This window comes from Notothenia rossii (genome assembly GCF_949606895.1).
Source record: "Notothenia rossii genome assembly, chromosome: 5".
Classification (NCBI taxonomy): Eukaryota; Metazoa; Chordata; class Actinopteri; order Perciformes; family Nototheniidae; genus Notothenia; species Notothenia rossii.
In genome coordinates, this window is record NC_136903.1 from 48,626,731 (window position 1) to 48,639,203 (window position 12,473).

The 12,473-nt window shown below is 40.6% G+C and overlaps 1 protein-coding gene across 2 annotated transcripts in view; it reads right to left on the reverse strand.

Annotated features, from left to right (window-relative positions):
* Window positions 1–12,473, reverse strand: part of phf2 (PHD finger protein 2) — a 105,005-nt gene that overhangs the window by 36,712 nt on the left and 55,820 nt on the right. For both annotated transcript variants that reach the window (XM_079683305.1, XM_079683304.1), the window contains exons 2-7: window positions 10,339–10,424; window positions 8,784–8,898; window positions 8,337–8,497; window positions 6,998–7,139; window positions 6,727–6,913; window positions 6,470–6,632 (exon numbers count right to left, since the gene is read on the reverse strand). In XM_079683305.1, coding sequence (XP_079539431.1) covers window positions 6,470–6,632; window positions 6,727–6,913; window positions 6,998–7,139; window positions 8,337–8,497; window positions 8,784–8,898; window positions 10,339–10,424 — 854 coding nt within the window. The remainder of the gene's footprint in view (window positions 1–6,469; window positions 6,633–6,726; window positions 6,914–6,997; window positions 7,140–8,336; window positions 8,498–8,783; window positions 8,899–10,338; window positions 10,425–12,473) is intronic.

Sequence of the window (12,473 nt, forward strand, 5' to 3'; positions counted from 1 at the left end):
TACTTCCCCACCCTCGGGTGCTATTTCCTGCTCTATCTGTCTTATGTTTGGCTATTTCCCTTCCTCCTTTACTGGTACCGATAGGCCTGCGTGTGTTAAATGTAGTACAGTTGCTAGGTTGGAGGCGGGAATCATAGCCATAGAAGCCCGGCTCCGCATTTTAGAAAGTAACTCAGCTACATTAAAACCCATGTTAGCCGGTATAGATCGGCAAGAGGTAGCTTGTACTAGCCGTCCCCCGGCAACTCCCGAGCAGCTAAGAGACTGGCTGACTGCTCAGAAGGGGCATAAAGCGAGACTCGCAGGTCCCCACCAACCCGTTCACGTATCTAACAGATATTCCCCACTCAGCGAGACACCCGCTGAGAAGCCAATTCTGGTTATTGGTAGCTCTATGAGACACGTACATTTATTGACCAAAGCCTCCACAGTCACATGCATTCCGGGGGCCAGAGCGGGCGACGTTAAGGCGCATCTTAAACTGCTGGCTAAGAATACACGTAAATACAGTAAGATTGTTATTCACGTTGGTGGTAATGATGTTCGTTTACGCCGATCAGAATGCACCAAAGTTAATGTGGCGTCGGTGTGTAGATATGCTAAAACATTATCGGACAGCGTGATTTTCTCTGGTCCCCTCCCCAATCTGATCAATGATGACATGTCTCGCCGCATGTCATCGTTTCAGCGCTGATTGTCTCGGTGGTGCCCAGCCAACAATGTGGGCTTCGTAAATAATTGGACAGCCTTCCGGGGAAAACCTGGTCTGATTAAGAGAGGCGGCATTCATCCTACTTTGGAAGGTGCAGGTCTCATTTCAGCAAACATTTCAGAGCTTTGTGAACATAATCCATGACAAAGTGGAGTTGAGGCCAGGAGGAGGAGTCGCAGTTTTATATGTTTCTCTGCGCTCTCTCCAATAAAATACCCAATATTAACGGTGTGTGTGTCTGCCCAAGGACAATTCAAAGTAAAACCTAATAGAGGTGTCACACATAATAACTTAATAAAAGTAAATGTAACAACTACTACAGTGCAACAAAACAGGAAGATTAAATGTGAACTCTTAGACATAAGATCTTTAGCATCCAAAGCAATATTGGTAAATTATTTAATATCAGATTATAATATTGATATATGCTGTCTCACTGAAACTTGGTTGAGACATGAAGAAAATGTCAGCATAAATGAGGCCACTCCACCAAGCCATATCAATACTCATATTGCCCGAGGCAAAGGCCGAGGAGGTGGAGTTGCAGCCATCTTTGACTCAAATGTACTTATCAATACTAAACCAAAATTAAATTATACCTCCTTTGAAAGTCTCGTTTTTAGTCTTACACATCCGACCTGGAAAACTGTGCAGCCAATCTTATTTGTTACAGTGTACCGTGCACCAGGTCCTTATTCAGAATTCTTATCAGAATTCTCTGAGTTTTTATCAACTTTGGTACTTAAAACAGATAAAGTAATTATCGTAGGTGACTTTAATATTCATGTTGACGATGATAAAAATAGCCTTACTGTTGCATTTAACTCTATATTAGATTCTGTTGGTTTCTGTCAGAGTGTAAATAAACCAACCCACTGCTATAATCACACTCTCGACCTTGTTCTGACTTATGGTATTGAAATTGAGCAACTATTAGTCAAACCGCATAATCCTGCTTTATCCGACCATTTTTTGGTAACTTTTGAAGTACTGTTACTAGACTACAAAGCATTAGTCAAAAGCTCCTGCAGCAGAAACCTATCTGTTAGTGCTATAGCCAAATTTAAGGAAGAGATTCCACCAATACTTAACTCGATAACTCGTCTGCATGTAGGGGAGGATACGTATACAAAATGTACACCACCCCAAATTGATCATGTTGTTGATAGTGCTACAGATGCGCTGCGAATAAAATTAGACTCTGTTGCTCCTTTGAAAAAGGAGAAAATAAAACAACATAGATTAGCTCCATGGCATAATGCCGAAACCCGCAAAATAAAGCAAAAGTCGAGACAACTTGAAAGGATATGGTGTTCCACTAAACTTGAAGAATCTCGTTTAATTTGGCATATTACTCTCAATGAATATAAGAAAGCACTGCGTAAAGCGAGAGCAGCCTACTACTCTTCATTAATACATGAAAATAAGAATAATGCAAGATTTATTTTCAGCACTGTAGCCAGGCTGACAGAGAGCCACAGCTCGATTGAGCCTTCTATTTCCATAGCACTCAGTAGCAATGATTTTATGTGCTTTTTTAACGATAAAATTGTTACTCTTAGAAACAAAATGAATGACCTCTTGCCTTTGACCGGTATAGTGTTATCAACAGCTCCCGGAAACCTAAGTTCTAATATTACACTAGATAGTAAACTAGAATGCTTTACAGCCATAAACCTTGAACAATTAAATTAAATGATTCTTTCTTCTAAACCATCAACGTGTATCTTAGACCCGATTCCAACTAAGCTGTTAAAATAAGTTTTTTCATTAATTAGCACTTCTTTATTAAATATTATGAATATGTCTTTATTATCAGGCTATGTTCCACAATCATTTAAAGTTGCAGTAATAAAACCTCTTCTTAAAAAGCACAACCTCGATCCAGAGGTTTTAGCCAATTATAGACCTATTTCTAATCTTCCGTTCCTCTCAAAAATTCTTGAGAAAGCGGTCGCAAAACAGTTGTGTGATTACTTAAAAAACAATTATTTATTTGAAGATTTTCAGTCTGGCTTTAGAACACATCATAGCACAGAGACAGCGCTGGTTAAAGTCACAAATGACATTCTAATAGCCTCTGACAAGGGACTTGTCTCTATTCTTGTTTTGCTCGATCTCAGTGCTGCATTTGATAGTATCGACCATGATATCTTATTACAAAGACTAGAGGACTTGGCATACAGGGAACTGCTTTAAGCTGGTTTAGGTCCTATCTGAACGCTCTCAGTTTGTACGTGTCAATGATGAATCTTCCATGCAAACCAAAGTTAGCCATGGAGTGCCACAGGGCTCAGTGCTTGGACCTATTTTGTTCACACTATATATGCTTACGCTAGGCAATATTATAAGGAATCATTCTGTACATTTCCACTGTTATGCGGATGATACTCAACTATATTTATCCATCAAGCCTGATGAAACCAATCACCTAAATAAAATTCAAGACTGCCTCAAGGACTTAAAAACGTGGATGACCTTAAACTTTTTTTGATGTTAAACACGACCAAAACTGAAGTTATTGTACTCGTCCCAAAGAATCTACGAAACAAACTATCTAAAGATATACTAGTTATGGATGGCATTAATTTGGCCTCCAGTGAGACTGTCAGGAATCTTGGTGTTATATTTGATCAGGATTTACCCTTTAACGCCCACATAAAATCAATCTCATTGACCGCCTACTTCCATCTATGCAACATTGCCAAAATTAGGCATATCTTGCCTCAAAACGATGCAGAGAAACTAGTCCATGCATTTGTTACTTCTAGGCTGGATTATTGTAACTCTTTATTATCAGGGTGTACCAAGAAGTCAGTCAAGTCTCTTCAGCTGATTCAAAATGCTGCAGCTCGTGTACTAACCAGAGTTAGGAAAAGGGACCACATTACTCCTGTTCTGGCTGCCTTACACTGGCTCCCTATAGAACACAGGATAGAATTAAAAATTTAAAATTCTTCTTCTCGTCTCCAAAGCCCTTAATGGGCAGGCGCCATCTTACCTTAAAGAACTCATTATACCCTACTGTCCTATTATGCTGCGTTCACACCGGACGCGATGCAAAGTTTGGGGCGGCGCGATTACATGTAAAATTAATGCAGAGACACGATCTGACGCGAATTTGCTCCGACGGCGCGCATGAAGCGGTGGACGCGGCGCGAATCACGCGATTGAGGCGATTGAAGGGGGCCGCGTCAAACGCGAGAGTTCAATTTGGCGAATGCAGTCGCTGGTTTATTTATGTCCGTAGGCCGTTGTTATGAGTGTGGAGTGAGCATATACAACGTTAGCTTAGCCTGGTCGACCCAATCTCCATTCAGAAAACAAGCATTTTAAAATGTTTTTCTCCTGCCGTCTGTCTGCAGACTTGCCAAGTATTAATTCATGGTTTTTACTAACCGGTATCAGTATGTTGTTACGTCGGCATCATTTAGAAACGTGTATTAGAATTTAATCATGTTAAAATATATGTTCATTTTGTTGTAGTTGTAGCTCCCGAGCCAGCGCGTCTTGTTTGAATGATACGAGTAAACACAACTGGCAGCCGCGGTGAAACTCGAGCGTTTAGAGCGATGCGATAGGAGCGATTAGAGTGATGCGAATATTCGCACCGCGTCCGGTGTGAACGTAGCATTAGGGCATTGCGTTCCAAGAATGCAGGGTTGTTGGTTGTTCCTAGAGTCTCTAAAAGTACAATGGGAGCCAGAGCCTTTTCTTATCAAGCTCCACATTTGTGGAATCAGCTTCCAGTTTGTGTTCGGGCGGCAGACAGCCTATCTGTTTTTAAAAGTACGCTTAAGACCTTCCTTTTTGATAAAGCTTATAGTGATAAAATAAAATAATTTAATAATAGTGCATTGACGTAGATACGTTGTGCCTCTTTACCTATACATTTTAGTTCTTACTCTTTTACTTAAATCCTAAAAACTTAGATCTTATATTTAAAACTTTATCCAAACCTTTGCCCTCTATGACCTCTCAAGGTTTATTAGAGGGTAACAGGTTGCAGAGAACGCCTAGCCCGGCCGGGGAGTGTGGCACGTAGTCACTCACCCACTCCTACCTCTGACAAATTCAGGTTCAAATGGGGACCTTTTTCCCTGTGTGTGCCTCTCCACCTCTGTTTCCTACTTGTTACTTGCTATCCTTTTCCCTCAACCTATCCTAAGGGAGTGCATGTATGTTGACACGTTAGTTTAGCTGCTATAGGCTTGGACTGTTGGGGGGGGCACCTTACTCCGTCTTTCTGGCTGTTTGTACCTGTGTACTCTCATGTTCCGATTAACCCAGTTTCCCCCAAATCTCTTTTTTGTGTCCATATATACGCCGGGATCCTGAGTGGAGGCTAATCCTGTTGCTGTGGTCGTGTGTCCTGGATCCTCTATCCTGAGCACTGGATCTGAGTCCTGGACTTCGAGTCGTGGCTGAACCTGTCTCTGCGGTCCTGCCAGACTCTCACCATACTACTTCCGTGATGGCTCCAACAAGATTGCTGACATCCTCGTGGATTCATCTTCTTCTTATAGACACATGCATTTCCAAACATTTGGTCTACCTATGTTGTAAATGTATTATCTTTTCGATTTACACACGGCATCTATTGCACGTCTGTCCGTCCTGGCAGAGGGATCCCTCCTCTGTTGCTCTCCCTGGGGTTTCTCCCATGTTCCCCTTTAAACTGTGGGGTTTTTTCTGGAAGTTTTTCCTTGTACGATGTTAGGGTCAAAGGACAGAGGGTGTCGTATTGTCATACTGATATTCTGTACACACTGTAAAGACCACTGAAACAAATGTAACATTTGTGATATTGGGCTATATAAATAAACATTGATTGATTGATGAAGAAGAGGGGACACATGTTGATGTAGAAGAGACAGGAAGAAGAGGGGACACATGTTGATGTAGAAGAGACATTAAGAAGGGGGGACACATGTTGATGTAGAAAAGACATGAAGGGGGGACACATGTTGATGTAGAAGAGACATGAAGAAGAGGGGACACATGTTGATGTAGAAGAGACATGAAGAAGAGGGGAAACATGTTGATGTAGAAGAGACATGAAGAAGAGGGGACACATGTTGATGTAGAAGAGACATGAAGAAGAGGGGACACATGTTGATGTAGAAGAGACATGAAAAAGTGGATTTTGCATAATAGGTGACCTTTAAGTTGCGATCTGCCCTTCCTCACCCAAAGCATCAATCTAACCCTGTACACTTGCACAAACTCTTATTACCATTAAGTATCATTTACAAACTTTTGAGGATTTTAATGTTCTATTGATTAATAGATTTGTGGAGTTTCCCGTCCCACGTGGGACCAAGGCTTTGAAACAAGGCTGTAAATCATCTTCTGTTACAGGCTGCTCATTCACACTTATTTATGCCTGATTCAGCTAAATCAGACAGAGCTGAACTGAATATTATTTATTTATATGAACAAATATCTTAAGTTACTTCTTTATCACAACGTACCATATATGCTTTTTTGTTGAGTGTCAAAGTATTTTAAACTCTTTAACCCTGATTTCTCCAACATGGAGCAGATTTGAAATACACACTTTTTTTTAATGAATTAACATTACATATTACCTTTAATTAAAAAGCATAAACACAAGACATCCCATTTACAGAGACAAAACAAAGTGACAAGAAGCTGGAAGTATGTTTCAGTTTATTGCATTGACTAATTAATTCTCAACGTTGAAAAATCCCGATCTGAACTCTTTCTGCCTGGTTTTTTATATTGAAAAAATACCTGATGGGATGAAAAGCGTCTGCCCTTGCTTCAGAGTGCATTTGTAACACTTGTCCACCTGGTCGGCAAAGAACATCTCGCTGTGATTGGACGACGACCTCCAGCGCTCGTACAGAGACAGGTTGGCAGAGGTGGGCTTGATGAGAAAGAAGATCTTCTCCCCCTGCAAACACAATCACATGTTCTAGCACCATCACTATCGTATGAGAGATAAAGTTTGATGTTTCACAACAGGCGTGACGCTGAGAGTGACAGACCTTCAGGACGTGGTACCAGACGGAGGCGCCACCACACTCGATGTGGAAGTCTGTGTAGCTGTCTTTGACACAGATCAGACAGTATTTTGTGACTTTTGGCTTCCCAAGCAGAGCATCATCAGGCCAGTAGTTTTCTACCCAGGACAACTGACGTACAATGTGTGGACTTTCAACCATCGTATTCATCCTGACGCAGCAAATAAGAAACGAGATGAGTACAAGGACTTTTTCACTTCATTTAAAAAATCACGTCAGGTAAAGAGCATGTTACCTTGTGTCAGAGAACTCCAAGTTGATGACATTCAACACTTTCTTTCTGTTTGTGCTGTAGTAAAAATCTACAAACTCTTTGAGCTTCATCTTGCTGTCGGTCTGTTTGGTGACGTCAACCACGTCCACACCCACATCTGGACCTGAGAAAAAAGGGGACAAAACATGATAAAAGCTGAAGAAAAATTAACCGCTACTGGCTAAACATCTTCTTCTGTCTATGTGTTACACGTGACCACAGAGGCAAGGAAGACACATGTACCTACCCCCATGTAAAACGTTTATTTGATGCAGTATCTTTATTTACTTAATAAAACACAAACAGTTTGAAAGGATCACTTTGAATACAGACTGGGCGGCAGACCTAAGTCCTTGGGTGGGCATTTAATATGTGAGGGCATGCCCCTGGTAAAAAAAATTGCTTAAAAATTAATCTTGCTGATTCATTACAAGCATATATCTGTATCTAATCGTATGAGCGTCTTGAATGTCACTGAGCTGAAAACAACATAGTTAAAGTGCATCTCAGAAACGAAAACGACATTTCCCGGAGCATCACCGATATATCTCTGTAAGGGGGTCCGGGAATTCTTTGGACAAACATGCTCTATTTTTTTACATTCTGGCCTCATTTATATGCAGAGAACATACTCAAACATTGAAAAATGTAAATGTGTAACATTACCGCAAACGCATGCGAATTTTGAAGATTAAATATAAATGTTGATGTAAGAATGTTCATGCTCTGCCATAGCTCCTCTTCTGACACGCGCACACGCACACGCGCACACGCACGCGCACACACACACACACACACACACACACACACACACACACACACACACACACACACACACACACACACACACACACACACACACACACACACACACACACCTCAGTTTATTCTGACAGGCTGTTAGGTGACGACTATCTCACACTCACACATGTTTATTTTCACTAAATATGTTACAGACGTCACGTTCTTTTGGTATGCATCCATTGCCCACTCATTGGCAGTTTTACTGCTGATTTCTCCAGGGAGGGCCCAAACTCTACTATTACTGCATTCAATATACAGCAGTAATAGTAGTGATGATAGAATTCATTGAAGTTGTACTGTTGTAGGCTGGTTGTAGTACTAGTACACAAGTAATGCTTGTAGTAATAGCACATGTTGTAGTTGCAATACTACAGTATTTATAGTAACAGTAGTTAAGTCACTAGCTACCAGAAGTTAACAGAGAGCAGTGAAGTAGTATTTATAGTAACAGTAGTTAAGTCATTAGCTACCAGAAGTTAGCAGAGAGCAGTGCTGTAGTAGCTGCTCAGATTCTTACCAACGTAGTTCTCCACATCACTGATGTAGAAGGTGGGGGGGGGCACGCTCAAGCCCAGACCCTCCTTCTTCAGAACCAGGAGGGGCTCGTTGAAGCCCCCGTCCTCAAGGTAATCCATGGTCAGCTGACCGCCGCTCAGCTTCACCACAACATCATCAGCACTGACACACACACACAAAACAATTTTAAAGCAGAATTTGAAAAGTAATTTAATACTGCCCCCTAGTGGGCTTATTGTTAAGTGAGGGATACATTGTGAGATTGACAACTCTTTAGAGTCACTCATGACATTTCAAGAAGCCTAATCAACATTGACAGTGAAATAGAGTGTATTAAATGGGGGATCTGATTCTGATTATATAGAACGTTTCCCACTTCATCTCAAACGACTCCTCTGTTTGTAGTTCAGTAATGAGACATGAGGACAGCAGTGTGTCATGTCTTTACCTTGGAAAGGTCCTGCTGCGCAGCTCCTTTATGAAAACCTGGCTGCCGTTCTGAACAGCTTTGATATCTGTGCTTTGTCCTGTGTCATGTTTGCTCCAGTTCTTTTTCTTTTTCACTGAAAAGCAGAAAAACAAATGACATTCAAGAACAGTAACAATGCAGAACAACACAGCAAGACATGACCTGGGGCCTCATTTATAAACGGTGCGTACGCTCAAAAGATGGCATACGCCAGTTTCTAAGCAATGTTTGCGATTTATAAAAAACAAACTTGACGGGAAAATGTGCGGTCCTCCACGCAAACTCTGACCCATACGTATGCGGTACGCACAAAAACGGGAGACGAGAAACTGCGACATCGTTGGCAGAAGGAAGAATGGAGATAAATATGTGAAAATAATACCATAAATATAATGTTACCTCTCATGTAGGCTATCAATATTACGAATTAATTCGCAAAAACTGATTGAAGCCAATCTTAAAATTATTAAACAAACGCCTGTTTGAGACTCTTCAGTGCATACAAAAACGTAACTTGGAGAAATAAATATATACAGATATGTTATTGAAAACAACTTCGAATATGTTGTCTTAATGTTATGACATGTATTCTCTAAACTGACGCCGTTCTGTATTTCTATAGGTTGTATACGAGAATGGTTTTATATACTATCATGTTTAATCATGTTTTATGCCATTTGCTAAGACTTGATAAGTCGCTCATAAAACACAGGAGGTATGGAAACTAAGAACACCATATATTTGGTAGATTTGGCAGCTGATATTACACATTTGTTTTATTTAATTGAACTGGTGGATATAGAGTTGCTGCAGTGGAGACGCTGCGCACAGCTGATCGACAGCTGGAACACAAACCACCAAATAAAAAAATAAACTTTAATTGACTCCACTCCGTGGGGATCCCCCTTTCTTACAGTTTCTCATCATGGGGGGGGGTCTCCTGTCCCCGGCACAAACACACTGACACACTGCCTGAGGAAGGTTATGTGTATTTTGTCATTAACTTTTTTCGGACCACTTATTTATTTATTTTGGTGAAGATCCGACCTCCATGCTGCTACTCTGGTTCAAACTGCATCCACCAAACAATGTGATTTATCTCCACCTTCCCAAAAGAACCAAAATCTGACACGGTGTGAAATGTCTTTTTTAGCTGTTCTGTCGTAATTTCCTGCGATCTTCTTCATGCAGTCAGTCAAAATGAATATTAATACGGGGCGTTTCTTTGACTATTTATAGGCAAATATGGACGTTACGTGAAGCCCGCAAAAGCTGCGCCGCATTTCAAGTTGATTGTGATTTATAAAGGGAAACCGGCGTAGGACGTGCCGCACGCATCGGAAAATGTCTGTGCGTATTTATTTGCTTTGTCCTACGTAAGCAACCTTCCCACGTGAATCCTACGCAAGGCTTTATAAATGAGGCCCCTGAACACATCATTTTATTTCATATTAAGACATTTAATAATGTTTTTCTTAGAAACAGTTTCATTTGGATGGGAACTCTGAGCTAGTTAGCACTACTTGCTACTTACAGGTGGATTTGCCGTGGTTCTTCTCACAGTTTGGACAGTGATATATGTCAATATCTGGAGCGTCATCTTCATCCACCTCAACACAGCTGAAAAATAAGCATGGTTTAAAGGTTAGGAATGTGAGCATAAAGAGCGTTCTGCTGAGCATGTGGACGCTGCTGGGCTCTGATGTCTCTGCCTGCTGTCATGGTGACAGCATGCATGTTTCAGTTGTAACCATTATTTTAATGATCAAAACATCTCTGGGCTGTGAAAACTGAGTAGCCAATGGGGACACACCCTGAAAGTCCCATCCACCTGAGAGGTTTGTGTCAGAATCGCAAACAAAACATGACCGAGCCCAAAGAGAGAGCTGCAGCGTAACCGCAGAGCCCCCACAGAGAGCAAACATCTGATCATTGAGAAAAAAGCAAAGGAAACTGCAAACAATAAGGGAGGTTAAAAAAAGAAAAAATACTTAACATGATTACACAAATTATATACTTATACTTTTGTGATAACATTATCTTTGCTTGACTTTAAAAAAAAAAAAAGGTTATCAAACTCTTATTTTGCTTGATACTGAGAAAGACACACACTGCTGGTGGCCTTAAGCACATTATGAAGTCAAACAAAACTCTATTGCTGGACCTGCATTGCAAAGTATCAAGTTATCAACTTAAAGGCGACCTACAGATGTAGCGATTCATTTCAGACAGTTTGAAACGCGGGGGCCGTGATTGGTACGTGATCTGCCCTCGCTCAAGGGAAAACCTCCAGCTTGACTTGAGACCGCCCCCGTGATAGATAAATGTAATTATAATGAAGCCAGCTGCAATGGATCATTGATCCACCAGGGGGTGCAGTGGGGTTACACACTGGAGCTCATGTGAAATAAAGTGAGATACAGTATGCTGGATGTACAGCGGAACTTTGTTAAGATCCATATGTCACGGATATCATACTACTGTGCTAAATAAGAGACATGTAATCATTTACAAAACATCAGCATGTTGTTATTTAACAAAATAATTTTGTTATTCGAAAAAACCGAACGGGAGGAAATGCAGCCCGGCTCTCGATTTGTAATCCTAATTTAATCATCATCTTCACCACGATCAGTTATGTTTATGTTCGCCGAATTGACATGAAATCACTGACACATATGAATATACTGTATTCAACTTCATTAAAACGTTATTAACGTGCCTAAACTCAGTAATTCACCAAAAATATGTATATTTTAATGGAGCTTCGTCGGTCGATCAGGATCCCAAAGTGTAGCGGAGGGATCCTCATCTGGATTAAGGGTGTTATTTTCCCCATAACGAACAAGTCGCTGCAAATTATCCCGCTTATTACATGGCCACATTCTCAACAAAGTAACGACATGACTCCCAATATTAATTGAAATGCTTTTATGGATTTAGAAAATGTTTTTATTGATTTAAAAAATAGTTGTATGTATTGATTTAAATTGACATGCATCCGCTAAGAAAAATAGTCCGTTGTTACCGTTTTTTAAACAGTCTGAATGAAACGGCAGCTCTCAGCTGTGTATTTACACAACTAATGGCCCATCAACCACAGCTCTCCCCCCCCCCCCCCCCGATCTTTCTTCTCCAGCAGCTAAATTAACAGTAGGTTAACTATGTGACAAGCTTACAGTTAGTGACGTAACAACACCATAAAAGCTGGTGGGTTGAAAGCAATACGGGAGGTAAAAATAACTAGAATAATTGTGATTTATTTATTGTGGCTTTTGCGTTTTTAGGTATAAAATGTTATGTAATTCAGGCTTATAGTTCACCCTTCTCTAAAAGCCTTCAACAATGACAATATTCATTGTAATTTAATAAATCCTTCCAACACACATTGTAAAAAATAGCCTACTGTAACTTAAGAAATCATTTCAATATGTACATCTTCTGATGTAACAACAATAACATTATAAATAGTAACATAGCTGAACATGGTATTGCACATTTAGCTTTGAGTGTTACTGACCTGAGATGTTTTTATTACATGAATTAAGGTGACTGAGGCTTTTTAACATACAGGGATGCAAACTCATCAGGTATGAAAAAGGTGACAAGGATCCGAGCCCCCGGCTCCCCCACCCCACGGAATGACAGAGGATTTTAGCAGTCAGAACA